Source organism: Bombina bombina, chromosome 4, assembly GCF_027579735.1.
Source record: "Bombina bombina isolate aBomBom1 chromosome 4, aBomBom1.pri, whole genome shotgun sequence".
Lineage (NCBI taxonomy): Eukaryota > Metazoa > Chordata > Amphibia > Anura > Bombinatoridae > Bombina > Bombina bombina.
In genome coordinates, this window is record NC_069502.1 from 691,816,890 (window position 1) to 691,839,202 (window position 22,313).

The 22,313-nt window shown below is 36.3% G+C and overlaps 1 protein-coding gene across 4 annotated transcripts in view; it reads right to left on the minus strand.

Annotated features, from left to right (window-relative positions):
• Positions 1–886: 886 nt before the first annotated feature.
• Positions 887–22,313, minus strand: part of FYN (FYN proto-oncogene, Src family tyrosine kinase) — a 444,200-nt gene continuing 422,773 nt past the window's right edge. For all 4 annotated transcript variants that reach the window (XM_053710873.1, XM_053710870.1, XM_053710872.1 and 1 more), the window contains exons 10-13: positions 14,042–14,118; positions 13,037–13,190; positions 4,671–4,802; positions 887–2,601 (exon numbers count right to left, since the gene is read on the minus strand). In XM_053710873.1, the coding sequence (XP_053566848.1) occupies positions 2,393–2,601; positions 4,671–4,802; positions 13,037–13,190; positions 14,042–14,118 (572 nt within the window). In that variant the 3' untranslated portion in view covers positions 887–2,392. The remainder of the gene's footprint in view (positions 2,602–4,670; positions 4,803–13,036; positions 13,191–14,041; positions 14,119–22,313) is intronic.

Genomic DNA, 22,313 nt, shown 5'->3' on the forward strand with positions numbered 1-22,313 from the left:
GGAGCCTAGGAGGGATCATGTGACCAGCTTTGCTGGGACTCTTTGCCATTTCCTGTTGGGGAAGAGAATATCCCACAAGTAAGGATGACGCCGTGGACCGGACACACCAATGTTGGAGAAATATATATATATGTATCTCTTTATTAATGCCCTTTGCCTGCCTTTTTCTAACACCTAAAGCCTCATATCTTTGAGCCCTTATAACTTTTGTGTACAATATTTTTTAAATAATATTTCATTAGATGGTGTTATTATGAGTGTAACTGTACTTTGTAATGTATTTTTGATGTGTTTTGTGATACTTTCTTTTGCGAAACAGTTAACACAGCTCTGAGGTCGCGGTAATCATTCTAGCATAAATCGCGATTGCGCTCACTCGTCCACGTTTACTATAAACTTGTAATATAAGGGGTAAACTCGGCGAGCGCAAACAGCCACGATAAACCCCTTAGCGCTTGCGCATAACTGTTAGCGCTCCACTTGTAATCTGGTCCTATATATTTTATATCTTATTTATTATATATTTTTTATTTAAAATGTTCAATGTTTATTTATAACTAACTAATGTTTATTTGTTATTCATAATCTTTGGTCATTAAACCCTTGACCAACAGAGAAGCAGTGAATTGGCTAGTTGAGCCTGCTCAGGCACTCAAGGGTTAAGAGTTGGTTCTCCAAAAAAGAATTTGTAATGCTTCCATGATCCATGTTTAATTATGGGAATAACAAACCAATAATTAGTTTTTTTTAGTGATTTTCTTAATTTCTTTGTACAAATCTATAAAAATGTTAAGTAGAATATCCTAATTTTGAATTAAACTTCCCTTTCAAAATAAAAAAAAAAAATTATGAAAATCACATTAAATAAATAATGGAAATAAACATGTAAAATGTTCAGATTTAATTACTAAATTAATAAAGTTAAACAGATTTTTCATGTAAAATTGTAAGGAAACATAACAGGAAATTAGTTAAGATTTCAAATAGATAAAATGATTTAAAAACCAAATGGAGAGGACCTTTTCAAGTTAAACATAATTAATGTAAGAATGGTACAAATAAACACTTGTTATGTGCATTCCCCATGAAATGCGTAGTGCATAGTAATTCCATTGGAGAACTCCTAAAGACAAGTAGAAATAAGTTTCATTATCAGATAACATTGAAAAGACGCATTTTACATTGGTAAATGTTACATAGAAAAAAAAACAAAAAACGATCTGTCTGTTATTTCCGACAGTGGGTGGAATAAGGATTGGCAAAAGATTATACACTTGTGTATTCAGCTAAATCGGGAAGTAAAAGGACTGTAAGACATTTATCAAAAAATATATTAGCATAGGTAACTTGTGACAAAGATGAGTGCTTAATGTTTTCTTATTTACGTTCCTGTTTTCACTCGGTTAACAATATATAGAGATGTCAGAATAATATATCAATATTTTCAGTAGGGAAGAAACAGCTTCCTACATATTTCAATTGCGATCATTCGATATCCTTGGTATACATTGCATGTTAATCAGCATGCGCCTCCATTTTGGAATATACCAAATTGCATCATATGTTTAGTGGTGATTTAAACATAACTCCATACAGTATTCCAACACACTGTCTACAAATTCACAATATTTTGGGATTACTTATTTGTCCACTGACAATCTTCAAAAGTGCAATCTAATGATGAAAGAAATAATAAAAAAAAAATAAAATAAAAAAAATAATAACTTGGCCTAAAATATTAATGGGCAACTTTTTTGATTTTCAGCATTTTTTAGTGAAATGTGGTTTTCTTTCCCTCTATGTGAGGAAGATCTTCAAAAAGTTAGTTCTGCAAAAGCACCCTTGTGTATCATGTATGTACATAATGTACTCAGTGTCTGTATGTACAGCTTTACGTATTTATAGTTTCATGTACAAAAAAAAAAAGCAAAACAAAGAAAAAAATGCAGCTACATTTTTAAATAAAAAGTTATTTTATACTAAAATGGGATTTTTTTTAAAAGTAATACTTTGTGCGGAATAAAATGATGATTGGTTAAAATTACATGGCTACTTCATTAAAAAACAAGCTGAAAAGCATTGAGATTGGGTATGGCACAGAGTTAATATTTACAAGTAATAGAGGTTTTGCAGTTTACATAACATCAATACAATGCATCATCATAGTCTTTGCTTGAGAAATAAGTTTTTTTCTCCTTTTTTTTTCTTCTTTAAAAGAGAACATTCAGAGATTATTATCGTAAGTGGTCATGGACAATTTTCCTGGAAGTTCTCAGTTTCACACCAGTGTGCAATCTGCACTGGAAGATACAGTTCCTTACAGAAAACAGTCATTAAACTGGAAGCGAATTCTAAGCACGAGGCCTGGTGACAGCTTTATGCAGGCAAAACTTTACAGATTGTCTCCAGGCTGGTACTGGGGTTCAGTGGCAGTGAAGTAGTCTTCCAGAAAACTCTGTAGATACTCAAAAGTGGGACGTTCCTCTGGGTCTTTTTTCCAGCAGTTAAGCATAAGCTCATGCAGTGAGTTGGGACAGTCCTGAGGACACGGCATTCTGTAACCACGCTCCACTTGCTCCAACACTTCACGATTATTCATACCTGGAGTAAGAGTAACATATATTATGGGATGGTAACAATATGTCAACAAAGCCGGAATGGCCTACCAGGACACCAGGTGGGCCGCAGCAGTTGGGGCTGGTCAACTACTATTTAAGGGGGTGGTGCTACTGGTAAGGCTATAAAGCTGTGTCACCTCTCTTTTCTCATCTTAGCTATACATAATAAGGTCACAAAGTATTTGTTGTAAGTTTTATTTCCTAGACCATGTACCATTTTAGTAGCCCTCATTTAAATGGTTCCTAGTGTCTAGTTAAGGCCCACTATGACACACTGTTTTAAGTGTCTTCTCCAGGTCACACAGTAGATAATTATTTTCACATTGTCAAAGAAGCAATTATAAGGTTCCTGCATAACAACAATTTGTCATGTTTTATTACAAACTTTTGGGAAAAAAAATATTGGGTGGTGGGGTGTCCCAGTAATCCCCTTGAGAAAAAAGGTGGGCGTGAATTCTATGGACTCAACCGAAATTAGGGGTTGGATACAGCATGCAATTTTATACAACTTTCCAATTTACTTTTTCAAATGTGTTTTGTTCTCTTTGTACTTTTTTTTTGAAGAGTACAACTGAGTAGGCTCATTAGAGCTCAGGAGTGTGCACGTGTCTTTAGTACTCTATGGCAGCAGTGTTTTGCATCATTGTATAACAAAGCTACAAATTATGTTGCAAAACACTGCTGCCATAGAGTACTAAAGAGCTCTAATGAGCCTACTCCGTTTTACTCTTCAATAAAACATACCAAGAGAACAAAGCAAATTTGATAACAGAAGTAAATTGGAAAGATGTTTAAAATTGCATGCTGTATCCAAATAATGAAAGTTTAATTTTGACTCATCTGTCCCTTTAAGCCCAAGACAATATACAAAATCTTTAAGGGAAACACTGCATCTCAAAAAGTCTTTAACCAAAGTACGTACTATCTTTACATGGATAAGCTGTCTTATTTTTACTTTATAGCCTTCTTTTGCATAGAAACTTGCAGATAAGGGAAGCTGCACAGCTGAAGTGGAGTTAAAGACATGATAGAAATAAGTTGTACCCTAGAATCTGCCCTTTTCAATTCCTTCTAAGCCATTATTCTCTCTCCTTGGACTGCAAAAACAATCCTTAAACTAAAATCTTAGCGCTCACAGAAAGCAACGAATAGGAGTTGCATATCCAGAGGAAACAATTTAATTTATGAAGGTAGGCCGCCTACATAGCATTTGCTTAAAGGGACATGAAGCCCAAAAAATGTCTTTCATAATTCAGATAGAGAATACAATTTTAAACAACCTTCTAATTTACTTCTATTATCTAATTTGTTTCATTCTCTTTGTATCATTTGTTGAAGGAGCAGCAATGCACTACTGATTTCTAACTGAACACATGGGTGAGCCAATGACAATCAGTATATATATGCAGCCACCAATCAGCAGCTAGAACCTAGATTATTTGCTGCTCCTGAGCTTACCTAGATAAACCTTTAAGCAAAGGACAACAAGAGAAGGAAGCAAATTAAATAATAGAAGTAAATTGGAAAGTTGCTTAAAATTGTATTCTCTGTATGAATCATTAAAGAAAAAATGTTGGGTTTCATGTCCCTTTAATGGCAGTTGCAGTGAAGCATATTTAGGAACTACCAGCAAACATTTCTGATGAATATTAACCTTTTAACGCCGTTATGTCGCTCCATTCCGTCATAATTACACTGGGCTTTAGTGCCTACGACGAAATAGAACGTCATAACCGTTAGCTGTCCTAAAACCAACTGCGCTTCAGATGATGTGATCGCAGTCTGGAGGGCGTGCCTAGCGTCACAGAGACGCCCCCCTGTCCCGATCCCATCATTGAAATCTTGCGATCGCGTGCACGATCGCAGGATTTCAATTTGTTTACATCGGAATGTTGTTCCGATGTAGACAAATTAACCCTGTCATCAAACAGTTAATATCAGCTTTCCATATATTTATTAGTATTTATTAGTTTTAAAGTCACTTATGGAGCCAAATAATGTTTTGTCTGGGAGAGCCTGTTTAAGAAATAAAACCCACACGCGCCTACTTACCTGGATAGGGAACTCTTCCCTTTGTTACCAGCTCTGTCAGTAAAATACCAAATGACCAGACATCTGACTTAATTGTAAACCTTCCATACAGTGCTGCCTCTGGTGCAGTCCATTTAATGGGGAACTTTGCACCTGAAGAAAATAATATGATAGTAAAAAAAACAGTTACTAAAGCATTATCTGATGTATAATTAACATGTGATACGTCTCCATGACAACAAGCACTAAATGAATAGAGACATTGATCAAGTTATCTGTGCCTGACTCTTTATGTTAATTAAAGGATCAGTCAACACTGTAGATTTGCATAATAAACAAATGCAAGATAACAAGACAATGCAATAGCACTTAGTCTGAACTTCAAATGAGCAGTAGATTTTTTTATCTGACAATTTAAAAAGTTATGTCTTTTTCCACTCCCCCTGTACAATGTGACAGCCATCAGCCAATCACAAATGCATACACGTACCATGTGACAGCAATCAGCCATTCGCAAATGCATACACATTTATACTTGCACATGCTCGTGACACAAAAAGTTTAAATATAAAAAGACTGTGCACATTTTGTTAATGGAAGTAAATTGGAAAGTTGTTTAAAATTGCATGCTCTTTCTGAATAATGAAAGTTTAATTTTGTTTGAGTGTCCCTTTAACTAGAGGTTTCACATGTGACAAGTTCTTATCAGCATTGTTATAATTTCAGATAATTATTTTAAATAAATACCTTAATAAAAGGGACATGAAATTCAGATAGAAATAAAAATGTGAGGTTTTATATCCCTTTAAATAATTAACACCAAATGGCCACATACTTTAACTGAACCTCAAGCCATTAAATTATTCTATTTTTTTACTTGTAAATGAAGCGTCTGAATCCTGTCTCTGCTAATAATGGTCAACTGTTAGATTCCTTCTAATGATACAGAGTATGTTATTCATTGGAATATCTGAAGGTCTTGCTTATATTCAGAGTTGGGATTGATTTATCCCCTAAATCTCCTACTCACTGGTGTGGAAATGCTTTTGTTGCTGTCCACAATCTCTTCTCTTAACTATGTGAAACTGCATAAAATATTAACATAACAGTGCTAAAAGGCAAATGACTAACATAAGACATAAACCCATAGCATCTGTCAGGGTCAGAAAGACAACATATGTAATGTGTTAGCCTATTACTATTGTAATGTGCTAAGTATAATACAAAGCAGCACAGGGCTTGATTGCAATCGGTCAATTTGTTTTCAGCTGTTTTTTAGCCAGAAAAAAAGCTGTATTCATTCAACATGATCACAATAGCGTATTTTCAGTCTTTCTCTTCAAATTCAACACCAAAACGCACTTGATAAGGCCTCCAAATGGCAATTTTGACATCTTTGCAAGTATTCCAAGAGTATTTTGAATAATTTTATTATGTTGCATGTGTAAAATATACTGTGAAATGGCCACGTGACATTTTAGGCATTATTTGCATACACAGATTCATTAAAGCTCTATTCATTGATATTGTATAGCCCATCAGGAGTGGGCAAAGCACACATATACATTTGTATAAATGTACATATGTATATAGTAGGTGATATCCTGAACAGCTAAGGAAAAGTAAGACCATGACCCCAACATCTTAAAATTGCATTAAGCAATCTCTTTCTGTTAATCTAATGGTGACAATATATATACTGTACGTTCCAGCACACCCACCAATACCATGTGCACGCTGCAAGTGTCCACAAACACACTGTTTAATCCAAATAAACGAATTACAGCAGCACAAAAGTTTCAACCATTGCTTTCTTCTTTTATTGCACTCAATGCAGGGATAACAGCAAAAACATACAACATTTCAGGTTTTACCCCTTAATCATGTGGTATGCTGAATTATACATATGTTCAAATTAAAATGCTTTTAATATCCAAAATGAGTCTATCACTATTAACCTTTACTGTCCTATAACTCTATCAATACACATATGCCACCTAGTGGCCACACTTCATAAATACATATGAATCAACCTGGAGCAACTGACCTGGTAGCTAACCTGGAACTGTAGCTGTGACACACTGTGCCCAGCCATTACAAAATGACAGGCTACTGGAGCATCCAAGTATTTAACTCTGATATTAGCCTTATACTCTACTATAAGATCACTTATCCTACAGATCGTTTACCCTATGTACATTTTTGAACAGGGGCATTTAATAAGATATACTACCTAATCCATGTTACAGGTATACTATACTTGCCAGAACAAGGATGAAAAATAAATAAAGGCCTTTAATCGTGCTACTGTAGTTTATACACCCTAAACACGAGTAGCAACCTGTATTCTTTTTAGTAATATATCTAGTCTTATCCACTTTTTTAGTGCCAATATCAGCTCTTATCAATTTGTCTCTCAATGAGGGTGCCCTTTTATACGCTACCATAGGTATAAAGGCCTATATATTGGGACTGCAATCTCTAATGATGTAACTAACGGCTAGATTACGAGTTTTGCGTTATGAGCGGCTCGCTGCTAACTTGCAAGTTATTGTCACCGCTCACCTCCCTATAGCGGTGCTATTACAGGTTTGAAAAAACCCGGCCGTTAGCAGGCAATATGGCAGCGTTGAGCTCCAAACCGCACACAAATACAAGCGCTGCTTTGAGCTGGTTTTCCGTTTTCCCCATAGACATCAATGGGGAGAGCCGGCTGAAAAAAAAGCCTAACACCTGCAAAAAAGGAGCGTAAAGCTCCGTAACGCAGCCCCATTGATTCCTATGGGGAAAGAAAATTTATGTTTACACCTAACACCCTAACATAAACCCCGAGTCTAAACACCCCTAATCTGCTGCCCCTAACATCGCCGCCACCTACATTACACTTATTAACCCCTAATCTGCTGCCCCCAATGTCGCTGCCGCCTACCTACACTTATTAACCCCTAATCTGCCGCTCCAATGTCGCCGCCACCTACCTATACTTATTAAACCCAAATATGCTGCCCCCAATGTTGTTGCTACCTACCTACACTCATTAACCCCTAATCTGCCGCCCTCAACGTCACCGCTGCCACTATACTAAAGTTATTAACCCCTAAACCTCTGGCCTCCGACATCACTAACACTAAATAAATATATTAACCCCTAAACCTAACCCTAAATCTAACCCTAACACCCCTTACTTTAATATTATTAAAATAAATCTAAATAAAAATTACTATCATTAACTAAATAATTCCTATTTAAAACTAAATACCTATAAAATAAACCCTAAGCTAGCTACAATATAACTAATAGTTACATTGTAGCTATCTTAGGTTTTATTTTTATTTCACAGCTAAGTTTGTATTTATTTTAACTAGGTAGAATAGTTAGTAAATAGTTATTTACTATTTACTAGCAACCTAGTTAAAATAAATACAAATTTACCTGTAAAATAAAACCTAACCTGTCTTACAATAACACCTAACATTACACTATAATTAAATAAATTACATTAATTAAATACAATTAACTAAATTACAAAAAATAAAAAAACACTAAATTACACAAAATAAAAAAGAAATGATCAAATATTTAAACGAATTACACCTAATCTAATAGCCCTATCAAAATAAAAAAGCCCCCCCCCCCAAAATAAAAAAACCCTAGCCTAAACTAAACTGCCAATAGCCCTTAAAAGGGCCTTTTGCTGGGCATTGCCCCAAAGAAATCAGCTCTTTTACCTGTAAAAAAAATACAAACAACCCCCCAACAGTAAAACCCACCACCCACAAAACCAAACCCCCCAAATAAAACCCTATCTAAATAAACCTAAGCTCCCCATTGCTCTGAAAAGGGCATTTGGATGGGCATTGCCCTTAAAAGGGCATTTAGCTCTTTTTCCTTGCCCAAACCCCTAATCTAAAAATAAAACCCAACCAATAAACCCTTAAAAAAACCTAACACTAACCCCCGAAGATCCACTTACAGTTTTTGAAGACCGGACATCCATCCTCAATGAAGCCGGGAGAAGTCTTCATCCAAGCGGCAAAAAGTCCTCAACGAAGCCGGGAGAAGTCTTCATCAAAGTAGCAAAAAGTCGTCCTCCAGACGGGCAGAAGTCTTCATCCAGACGACATTTTCTATCTTCATCCTTCCGACACGGAGCGGGTTCATCTTCAAGACATCCGGCGTGGAGCATCCTCTTCTTTCGAATCCTCTTGAAGAATGAAGGTTCCTTTAAAAGACGTCATCCAAGATGGCGTCCCTTGAATTCCGATTGGCTGATAAAATTCTATCAGCCAATCGGAATTAAAGGTGAAAAAATCCTATTGGCTGATGCAATTAGCCAATAGGATTAAGCTTCAATCCTATTGGCTAATCCAATCAGCCAATAGGATTGAGCTCACATTTGGAACATTAATTTAGATTTATTTTAATTATATTAAAGTTAGGGGTGTTAGGGTTTAGGGGTTAATAACTTTAGTATAGTTGTGGCAGTGACGTTGGGGGCGGCAGATTAGGGGTTAATAATATTTAACTAGTGTTTGCGATGCGGGAGGGCGGCAGTTTAGGGGTTAATATGTTTATTATAGTGGCGGCGATGTCTGGAGCGGCAGATTAGGGGTTAATCATTTTATTTTAGTGTTTGCGATGCGGGAGGGCCTCTGTTTAGGGGTTAATAGGTAGTTTATGGGTTTTAGTGTACTTTGTAACACTTTAGCTATGAGTTTTATGCTACAGCTTTCTAACGTAAAACCCATAACTACTGACTTTTTGGCCTCCCAGGCAAAACTCGTAATACCGGCGCTATGGAAGTCCCATTGAAAAAGGACTTTTTGAAAGGTGTGGTAGTTACGTTGCGTTACGGCCAAAAAAGTGTGTGGTACAGGTATACCTACAAGACTCGTAATAGCAGCGGTAGTGAAAAAGCAGCGTTATGAGGCTTTTTCACTCATAACGCAAAACTCGTAATCTAGCAGAATGTTTTCTAATGATTTTTGCAATCTTGCTACTCTGGTTACAAAACTGTGATAAAAACACCATCCTGCCAATTTCTTTCTTTTTACTCCTCTAATGTGCATATAATTACTTATTTCCTTTAAATATATATATATGTATTTAATATGATTTACCACTAATTGTTTAGGGTATCCTCTGTCTATAAATTGATCCCCCATCTCTTCCAGTCTTCGTTTAACTAATCTCTCATCAGAAACAATACGTTTTACTCTTACAAAGTGACTTTTGGACAATGATTTAATAAGGGAAGTAGCATGTGCACTATCATGATGTAATAAACTGATACTGTTTCCTATATAAATCAGTACAGTACTTAAACCTTCCTTATCGTTATATATTGCTACATCCAAAAGTTCCTGAGTGCGATGGGTGCTTCAGTTCCATATGAAGGCAGATGCCAGATCGTTACAGACTGTAACACTGTGTGTGTGTCACCATTTGTAGTGATCACCTCCTGGTGCCAGCGGAAGGTGTGGGAGTGAATCCAGGAGGCGGATGGACGGTCTAGCAGTTGAGGGGGGAGGGAGGGGGATGGCCCACACTGCAGGAAATAAAATAAAGGGAGAGGGAGGGATGGGGAGCTACACTACAAAAAAAGATGGTGCGGGTCCCTAACAATCCGGAGGGTGGGTGGGGGGACCACTACACTATAGAAATTAAAACAAAAATATATTTTAAAAAAGTGTTTTATCTGTACTGGCAGACGGCTGCCAGTACCTAAGATGGAGGACACTAGTTAGAGGGGGGAGGGTTAGAGAGCTGTTGGGGGGGGGATCAGAGAGGTTGGAGGGTAAGGAAGTATCCCACAATGCAGAAAATATAAAAAAATACCTAAGATGGTGGTGACCAGTGGGGGTTGAGGGGGGGAAGAGAACTGTTTGGGAGGAATCAGGTGGTGGAAGTGTTAGGTGGGATGGTAATCTCTACACTAAAGCTAAAATTAACCTTACAAGCTACCTGATTAACCCCTTCACTGTCGGGAATAATAGAAGTGTGGTGCGCAACTGCAATCAACGGCCTTCTAATTACAAAAAAGCAATGGCAAAGCCATGTATGTCTGCTATTTCTGAACAAAGGGGATCCCAGAGAAGCTTTTACAATAATTTGTGTCATGACTGCACAAGCAGTGCTTGTGCACTGGCAAGAAATATACCAAATGGGCCTTGGGTTGTCTACTTAAAAAGTATATATAGTTTTGACAGGTAAATGAAAATAAACCAAGGCTCTATTTCTGTTTAGAGATAGCAAAAATGCTAAAAATTCTCTGGTATTTTGGGCAAGTTCTTTTCTGAAAGCTGAAATAGTTTACTATTAATGGATATTATACCTGTAATACAGATTATGTAGTATATCTTATTAAATGCCCCTGTTCAAAAATGTACATAGGGCAAATCATCTGTAGAATACGTGATCGTAAAGCAGAGCATAGGGCTAATATTAGAGCTAAAACGTGAATGCTCAGTAGCCTGTCATTTTGCAATAGCTGGGCACAGCGTCACAGCTACGGTTCCAGGATATTGAACAAGTCAATTGCTCCAGACATGGTGGTGATGGGAAGAACCAGTTAAAGAAAAGAGAAACATTTTGGATTTTTCATTTAGACACATTGGTTCCTAAGGGCATGAATAAAGAGATAGTCTGGTCTTTTCAATAAACATACGGATACAAGTATAGTTATATAGAGATTTAGGAAAGTGTGTGCTCATAGATGTTACAAGAATAAAGTAAATTCTTGATTCACATGTATTTATGAAGTTTGCCCACTAGGTGGCATATGTGTATTGATAATCAGTTATTAGACAGTAAAGGGTTAATATTGATAGCCTCATTGTGGATATTGAAAGCATTTAAATTTGAACATATGTAATTCAGCATATTTATAACACATGATTAAGGGGTAAAACCTAAAACACTGTATGTTTTTGCTGTTATCCCTGCACTGAATGCAATAAAAGAAGAAAGCAATGATTGAAACTTTTGTGCAGCTGTAGTTTATTTAAATCTTTGTTTCTAACTTAAGTCACAATCACATTGTCGTGATTTTCACTTTTAGTAAGTGCATCTTCATAACCAGGCTTTCTAACGGGATACAACATTCCAGGAGTTCAAAAAGAACCTATTGTAATATGAATCCATCCTGGTCACTCATAAACAATATAAACGCCATTTGTATATAGGCATGATGGGCATACTGAGCATGTTTGCTATACTGAAACTTTTAATATTTTAAAAGTATTGGTTATTTTTCTAATATTTACGATTGATTTTAAAAGAGCTTTTTTTCTGGTTTGGTGACATATACTTCTGTAAACAAGAAGATGACTAAAAGTTTTTATTAGAAGAACTTGTGTCATTTTTAAAAATTGGATTTTAAATAGTTCACACTGTAAACCGTGAAAACGCTCAATTGCAATATTGTAGTTGCATAAATGGTGTACAAATGGGATAATATTTTCGTGACTGGATTTAAAAAAGGAACGCACCTTCGTTTGTACACCATTTATGCAGCTACAATGGAGCGGTTTCACAGTTTATAGTGCATAAACTATTAAAATCCAGTTTTAGAAAATTAGATAAGTTGCAATAATTTCCTTGTAATAGAAACCTGTAGTAGTTTTCTTCTTGATTTCAGATGTATATCACTCCAAACCAGAAAATCTTTTTTTTAAAAAAATAAAAAATTGGAATTATTGAAAAAAACAAAACAAATACCTTTAAAATATAGTCATTGAACAAATATGCCCAGTATGCTCATCATGCCTACATACAAATGTAATGAATATTGTTTAGTCGTGATCAGGATGGATCCGGATTGCAATAGGTTAATCTCACACATGTAAATGAGTGTTTCCTTTACACACTGTGCAAAGGGGTTAAATCAAAAGAACTGTACTGTAACCTTAAAGGGACAGTGTACTTAAAATTCTTCAACCCTTTAATTTGTTCCCATTGTTCCATTTTACCTGCTGGAGTGTATTAAATTGTTTACAAGTAGCTCTTTTACCCATATTTCAGCATTTAAAATAGCTGATTTAACCTGTGATATATGGGGGTTGATTAGGTTATTATTGAGGTTTAGCATTTAGTAGGCCTTAATCTCCTAACCACCCCACCATACTTGTATGGGGGTTGATTAGGTGATTATTGATGGTTACCATTTATTAGGCCTTAATCTATTGTTTAGCGTTCATGTCATGGTATGGATGGTTTGGGACGTAATATGGATAAAAGAAGGAGCAGGAAGACAATGGCTAAATCAAAATTACACAGTTTACAATGAGGATTTGTGACAAATGGGCTAAAGGCTACTGTTTATTTGCTTTGCTGAGGAATTTCTGTGAACCCTTTAACTTATTACAAAGCTTAAGTAGGCGACTTACCTTGTCTTGCTGTGTATTCATTATCTTCAATCAACCTAGCAAGTCCAAAATCTGCTATTTTGCAAATGAGACCATTTCCCACCAAAATATTTGCAGACCTCAGATCTCTATGTATATAATTCATTCGCTCAATGTATGCCATTCCAGCGGCAACCTGTTTGTAGAAAAAGGCAAAAGGCTAAGTTCTGCGTAGTAACACCCTCCTCTCTTTTTCTGTGTTTTGTTTAGTCTGTTTTATGTATCAGTGTTCTATTTTACCATGACTCAGAGTCAATATGTACCGTATTGAGAAATGTGGCTGTGCTTTACAAACAAATGCTAACAACAATAATAAAGCAGATTAGACTCTATGGACTTCACTTAAAGGTCCATTAAACTTGACATTTCAACAATGCATAAAATCATAGAATGTTTAATTATTGCAAGTGCATCATCATGGCAATATACATTTATTAATTTTTTTTGCTGCCTTTTCTTGTAAAATATATCTAAAATGTGTGCTTGTTTTAATTTCTCCCAGGGAGGTTTGGGTAAATACTTTTAGTCAATTTATGCAAGCTTTTGTTTATTTCACCCCCCATGATTCTAAGCAGTCACATGTTTGTAAAAGGTGGATTATCAGTATTGCATCAACAATCATGATATGAGAATCATTCTTTGCAATAGTAACTAAGTTGTATCAGTGCTAAACAACATTAACGGAAGAGATAAGGGCAGACCTTCCCCAGTCTCTCTCAACTGCACATGTGCAAACAGAGTTTGTGCTATATCTGAATACCGTATTAGTTTGTGATTGGTTAGCATGGATTATTTTGTTCTGGGGGACAGGGAAATCAGTGAAATGAACAAACATAAAACAATAAACTCATTTTACAAAATATAGCTGCAATTTTCATTGTAAAATTATTCTCAGGTATGAAGGTTCAAAATCATGTACTGTAGTTTACAATTTGTGTTTAGTGGTCCTTTAAGAGACAGTTCAAAAAGCATCATTGTTTCCCTTACCTGTGCAGCCATATCTACTAAATTTGGCAACTTCAAGGCTCTTCCTTCTCCATCTTTCAGAAAATCTAGTAAACTTCCTGAAAAAAAGAGGTATATATTGTAATAAATAAAATTGTTAAAGTGATGGTCAAGTATGACTAACTACATCTTGCGATCCTAATGTAACTAGCAAAATAATGTGACTTTCATTCATCATTTCGCCATATTCATTCTAGTTTGTGCGCTATCTTATATTATTTTCCTACCTTACTAATATCCATCCTCCTCCCGTCGATTGTCCGCCATTGTTTTTTCTGCTGTCACGTGTTTTTATTATCCAATTACAGTACAGGCCACTCGGGGAATCAGCTCTAAGTAAAAACACCCTTATTCAATTCTGCGCATGCCCTAGCTCCGTAATCGCATCCTAATCTCTGTCTCACCGCGGTTACGGAGCTAGGGCATGCGCAGAATTGAATAAGGGTGTTTTTACTTAGAGCTGATTCCCCGAGTGGCTTGTACTGTAATTGGATAATAAAAACACGTGACAGCAGAAAAAACAATGGCGGACAATCGACGGGAGGAGGATGGATATTAGTAAGGTAGGAAAATAATATAAGATAGCGCACAAACTAGAATGAATATGGCGAAATGATGAATGAAAGTCACATTATTTTGCTAGTTACATTAGGATCACAAGATGTAGTTAGTCATACTTGACCATCACTTTAATTATTTTCCATTATATCACATTTTTGTAGTCAGGTTCAGAGGTGCACCACTCATTCTAGAAAGTAGTGAAACTAAAACAGATGGCGTGCAATCTGTCACAGCACCTGGCTCTGCGTGCCACGAACAATTATGGTTATGTGTATATGAAAAAGTGTTATTGTAATTCATTTAAAATACCTTTTTATGTCACAAAGAAAATACTGACTGGAATCTCCCTTTAAAGTTACAGTGTACCATAAAACAAAAACACAATATTTGAATAAAGAATTATATATACACACACAGACACATCTATAAAATGTGCCATTGACGTTTATTAAAAACTGCAGCTTAAGTTGTTCAAAATAAGAATACATTTTAATGTTGTAGCAGTCCTGATATGAGATCGCAGTACAGACAGCCTCTAACAAGTATGAGAACATCACTCACTGGCTGTTTGTGAAAGTAAAATGCTGCTTTTTCCCTTATTATCACATTTCTCTAGTTCATGTTAAAGGGACATGAAGCTTCAAATTTTTCTTTCATGATTCAGATAGAAAATACAATTTTAAACAACATTTGAATTTACTTCCATAATGTTATTTGCTTCATTCGTTAGATATCCTTTGTTGAAGAAATAATAATGCATATAGGTGAGCCAATCACACGAGGCATCTATGTGCAGCCACCAATCAGCATGTACTAAGCCTATTTAGATATCCTTTGTTGAAACTTGAAAGCATATATAAATAGGCTTAGTATATACTGATTGGTGGCTGCACATAATGCCTCATGTGATTGGCTCACCCATATGCATGAAAGAAAACAATTGGGTTTCATGTCCCTTTAATACAAGGAAGTGAAGGAAGAAAAAAACAGAAAAAGTATGTGCCAGTCCCTCTGCCGTTAGTAACACAGTCAGTGGGACATATGGTTGTTTGTTAAAGATTAGCAGCGTTAACAGGACAGTGTATTCAAATTGTTCTATCATTGATATAAAAAAACAACATTCAAACATAAATATTAGTAGGAAGTATCTATCAGTCAATAAGCATTGACAAGAAGTACCTATCAACCAATCGGCATCTATATCAATAGGAAGTAACAGGAAATATATGGAGACTGCTGTATTAGTTCAATTTAAACAGCATTTGATTTGAAAAATTATAGGGACATGATACCCAAATGTTAAAGCAGTTGAAAACGATGCAGCTTAACTGTAAAAAGCCGACTAGAAAATATCACCTTAACATCTCATAAATTTCCTCAGTAGCCACATCCCATTGCAAAGGGACTTTAAGCAGCCAATAAGGATGCTAGTCCCAGGACTTGCAAGGGAGTGTGCATCTGGCATATTTCCCTCCTCAGTTTAAGGAGGTTTACTATGAAATCTCACAAGATTTCAGTAAAATCTCAGATCATAATAAAGCAAAATGTGACCTCAGCACTGATGAAGCTAATTGGCTTTTTTTTCCCCCAACATGCAGTTTACAGTAGCTACATCATATCTATTCACACAACACTTACTATTGTGAGCTGAAGACATTTTGAGATAAAATATCTTCCTTTTTTACAAAGAGAAGTTCAAGTAATATTTTGTTACAGTTATACTGCAACACTTTCCAGTGATTTAGCATATGGGTAATATGTCCCTTTAAAATAATTTCATGGTTCTTTCATATTAATGATAGAAAATGTGTAATGCCCCTTTAATTATGAATACATTGTATCCTATTAAGATATAAAAAGTGCTTTGTTTTAGTCCTGAATGTCATGTAATGTAGATTCAATATATACTCAATAGTGAAGCTTGCAGTAATCAAAGCATACTACTATTATTATTACTACTGAATAAAAGCAAGTTAACAGCTTTTGAAACAGGTCACATTTTTTAAATTGTCTTAAAAAAATACAAGAGACATTGTAGTGTTTCACAATAATGGCTGCGGGACTCTGTTTTTAACCCCCACAATGATGTTAAACACATAGGTAAAGTTTCACTTAGCATCCAAAAGCATTGCAGTTGCCGAGCTGAACACAGCCAGTGAGTGGAGGGATAGTATGGCTGCAGCTGCCAGTTGGCTCACTTGCTGTCTTCTAGCTTATGACCAGCAGTTCTCTGCAACTCCCAAGCCCTTTGCAGGGGTTAAACACAGAGTTCCACAGCCAGTAGAGAAAATAATGAGAGTGCTCTATTGACCTAGAGAATTAAATGGGGGTATACAGCTCATCACTGAGGATATAAACATAATCTCTTTTTTCAAACTCTTTCAGGGCCCTCTAACTAACACAGCCTCCTGTATCATTTTAGTCCTGATTCTGCCTACTCTAGAACAAAAATCCTCTTTATCTCTCAATATCCCCTGGTCCTCTGCAAATCTTTCACTTACACTACTGCATCAAAAATAAAATGATTCAGTACTCATTCACAAACTTGATCTAACCACAAAACCTTTTCACATTATGGGCTAGATTACGCGTGGAGCACTATTTATCGCTCTCGCTCATGCGCTATCTCTGTGTATTACAATTTGAAAGTAAAAAGTTTTTGCATAAGCGCTAACATGACGCGCAAAAAGCCAAACTTACAATATCACGACCATGTTAACGTATTCCCCCATAGACTTCAGTGTGCTAACCTGACATGAAATATGATTATTTCACATTCCAATCTTCTTCACATAGCAGAATAAGTTCTAATTATTCGTAAAAAAAAAATATATATATATATATACACACACAATATACATATTTAGACATTAATACATAAACACATATGTACACACATTAATAAATCAATCCCACAAGTATCTGCACTCTCACTGCCAGGTAGTCAACGACCAGGGTGCTTAGTCAGGTTTAAATTTCAATAATAAAACATATAGACTGCACTCACTGAATTTGTAAAAAAAAAAAGATTTATTTTGTTATATCATAGTGACGTTTCGGGATCCACAGACCCCTGTGGTCTGAGGAAGGGGTCTGTGGATCCCAAAACGTCACTATGATTCATTATGATATAACAAAATAAATCTATTTTTTTCACAAATCCAGTGAGTGCAGTCTATATGTTTTACTACACACATTTATATATATATATATATATATATATATATATATACACACACACATACATATATGTATTTAGAGATGTATATGTACACAACTATGCTAAAGCCCTTTGCCTGCCTTTTTTCTTCTAACACCTGAGATCTCATATCATTGAGCACTTATAACTTTTTATGCCATTTTAAAAAAAATATTTTTTTATTAGATAGTGTTATTATGATTGTAACTGTTTTCTTAAATATAATATTGTTTTGAAGATCTTTTTAATCATGGGTAACAGTTAACCAGAGCTCTAAAGTCAAACTATCCCGACGCGAGTTAAATTCAATTGCGCTCGAGCAAACACAATTACTTTCAACTTGTAATATGAGCGATACTTACGAAGCGCGCATGTCCCAAGGACATAGTGAAGTATATTCTATGATATTATGAATTGAAAGTAAACTTTTTTTGCTCACGTGTAAAAAGCCAAACTTAGAATATCGCAGGTGTGATAACCAATAAGTCAATTGAGCATAAAAAGTGGAAAAAACTCTAAGACCCCACCTGCGCGCAACCCCGATCGCATATTTTCAAGTACGCAAACCGGACTTGAAAATATAAATATTTCACATTCCAATGTTCTTCACATAGAAGAATAGTTCTATTTATTCTAAATACATATTTCTATATACATCTGATGGTATTCTGCACTCACAATTCAGCTTAGTCAGCAACCAGGGTGCCAAAGTCAGTATATCAGTAGGTTTCTTCAATCAAGGACTGCACTCGTGGGATTTAGATACAATATTAGTTATTTATTATGTGGTAACGTTTCAGGGTTCACAGACCCCTTCCTCAGGTCTGAGGAAGGAGTCTGTGAACCCCGAAACATTACCACATAATAAATAACTAATATTTTATCTAAATTCAGCGAGTGCAGTCCTTGATTGAAGAAACCTATATATATATATATATATATATATATATATATATATATATATAAAATATATATATATATATAAATAAATTCCAGCCAGAACGAATCCTCCCACCAGGTATAGCTACCTGGGTGCAAATATAGCCAATAAGTAGTTCCAACAAATATTGCACTCTCAGGATTTACATGAAAAAAGCCAGCTTTAATGGATGACGTTTCAGGGATCTCAAGTCCCTTTCTTCAGATCAAAAAACAGTGAACAAATGTGTTAACAATAGCACATTAAATACAACACAGCAAACACATACCTCCCACTTCAAATCAAATTTGCGCCAAATAGTATACTTGGAACACATCTCTGTGTTCCATTCAATGCATGACCGGAAGTGCAACGGTTCTCCACTTTCGGTTTCGCCAGGTATCTATTTTAAACGAATAAATCCCCGGTGTGTATATTTTTTATGTCAATCAAGTGAAACATACTCACAACACATGTTAATTGTACCAACAGGGGCATACACCTCACTAGAATTTGTATTTCACAAAATCGTCAAACCGGATGTTGTAATAACATCACTTCCGGTTTTTCTGTGCAGCTAACAAATAGGTCAGGATCTATTCTTGTCAAATATTAGACACAAAAATTTTATATACAGTGTCTAATTTAGCACCTTGTCACTCCATACTCTTATAGCCATATTAAAACATAGCTAACTCTATTATGGTGCAACATCATTTCTTTGCATCCATATATATATATCCTGGATTAACAAATCTCACTGTTCTCACTGGTATAAAAACCAGGTAAATGGCGCTAGAGTGTTACACCTATATCCAAACCTACAGGTGAACAAATAAAATAAACATAAAAGCACATAAACACACAGATAGCACTGTATCTCCTCTTATGGACCATTCATCTTTGATCATACTCTGTGATTCCTGTATTAGTGGCACATCCTTGGCTCCAATCCTGTCCATCCATGGATGGGCATAAATAGATGGGCATAATCAGATATATGTGTATATACTGTAGATCCTTCCCATGTGTACCTCCTAGACTTCAGGTCATATGGTTTTTCTCTGTATTATTGGGTGACTTCATCTAGCAGGCAGCAGAGGTACCCCATCCTTGGATCTCCTCCACTGGATCAGGGTTCCCATGTGATTTCCCAAGTGCGTGGGTAGCAACCCACGGTGTCACCAGCCCATCAGGGTCACATACCACCATGCTATATATCTGCACCCTAGGTTCATGTCAGATTAACCCCTTGAAGTCTGGTACCGAATTCAATCCACCTGGGGCAGTGGTTCCCAGTCTGTAGATCCACTGGGCCTCTCTGTCTTGTAGGGTTTTATCCCGGTCTCCACCTCGGTCCGGTTTCAGCACATGGTCTATCAGAGTATATCTGATTGATGCCACTGAGTGTTTCTGTTCTGTACAGTGCCGTGCCACAGGTTGATCCGACGAGCCCTTTGTCAGTGCCTGGCGTATAGCCAGTCTATGGTTGGCCATGCGTTCTCTCAGGGTACCCTTCGTTTTGCCCACATAGAAATTCGAGCAAGGACACATAAGCAAGTAGACCACATGTGTGGTGGTAAAGGTGATTGAATGTCTGATAGTACATACTTTGTTTGTTTGATGATGGAATTTCTTTGTTGAGATAAGTCCATTACATGTTGTGCAACCCATACAATGGTAGCTTCCCTTGATGTTGACCTTCTGCTTAATCTGATAGCACTGTTTGGGATCCGTGCGTACCAACAGGTCGCGAAGATTGGTACTCCTTTTATAACCCACCATGGGGGTAAGTTCTTTAGTGAAACGAAGCTTGGGATCCGATGACATGATCGGCCAATGTCTTCTTAAAATCTTACCAGCATTGGGGTATAGGTGGTTACCATGATCATCTTATTTTGATCTTGATTTCTCTTCTCTTTATTGATCAACTCATCCTGGGTGTATTGCAGTACCATATCAAGGATTGGTCCCACACTACTCTGTTTGTATCCTCTCTAGAGAAACTTATTCCTAGTCTCTTCCAATAGGGAGACCCCCCGGGTATGGTGTGTGTTGTTACGGATGGTTCTGATCATCTGTGATTTAACAATACCATGGAACAATGTGGGTGGGTGGCAGCAGTCTGCTCTGAGAATGGAGTTGCGATCTGTCAATTTCTTATATAGATTGGTCCCTAATTTGGGGCCATCCTTGAAGATCTCCAAATCCAAAAAACTAACACTTTCACTGTGTGGAGATACAGTGCTATCTGTGTGTTTATGTGCTTTTATGTTTATTTTATTTGTTCACCTGTAGGTTTGTATATAGGTGTAACACTCTAGCGCCATTTACCTGTTTTTTATACCAGTGAGAACCAGATTTGTTAATCCAGGAGATATATATATATATATATATATATATATATATATATATATATATGAATGCAAAGAAATTATGTTGCACCATAATAGAGTTAGCTATGTTTTAATATGGCTATATGAGCATGGAGTGACAAGGTGCTAAATTAGACACTGTATATAAAATTTATGTTTAGCATTGTATGTTTTAAGTAACCACATAGTCACTGTATATATTCACCACCCACCCAGTAGGGGGAGCCCACTATTTTTGTTAAATATTTGACAAGAATAGATCCTGACCTATTTGTTAGCTGCACAGAAAAAACGGAAGTGATGCTATTACAACTTCCGGTTTGACGATTTTGTGAAACCCAATTTCTATAGAGGTGTATGCCCCTGTTAGTACAATTAACATGTGTTGTGAGTATGTTTCACTTGATTGACATAAAAAATATACACACTGGGGATTTATTCGTTTAAAATATGTACCTGGCGAAACCGAAAGTGGTTAGGCATTGAATGGAACACAGAGATGCGTTCCAAGTATACTATTTGGCGCAAATTTGATTTGAAGTGGGAGGTATGTGTTTGCTGTGTTGTATTTAATGTGCTATTGTTAACACATTTGTTCACTGTTTTTTGATCTGAAGAAAGGGACTTGAGATCCCTGAAACGTCATCCATTAAAGCTGACTTTTTCATGTAAATCCTGAGAGTGCTATATTTGTTGGAACTATAAGTATAGATATAGGCAGATACAGTTGTATGCAAAAGTTTAGGCACCCCTGACAGTTTCCATGATTTTCATTTATAAATAATTGGGTGTTTGGATCAGCAATTGTGTGTGCAAGGGTGTTGAACAATCTTTGTTTTTAGGTCATTTGAGAGTTGTTTTGAGGAACACAACCTACCAGGAGGGGCAAAGTTTCCCAAACCTTAAAATGCCTATAAATACACCCCTCACCACACCCACAATTCAGTTTTACAAACTTTGCCTCCGATGGAGGTGGTGAAGTAAGTTTGTGCTAGATTCTACGTTGATATGCGCTCCGCAGCAAGTTGGAGCCCGGTTTTCCTCTCAGCGTGCAGTGAATGTCAGAGGGATGTGAGGAGAGTATTGCCTATTTGAATACAGTGATCTCCTTCTACGGGGTCTATTTCATAGGTTCTCTGTTATCGGTCGTAGAGATTCATCTCTTACCTCCCTTTTCAGATCAACGATATACTCTTATAT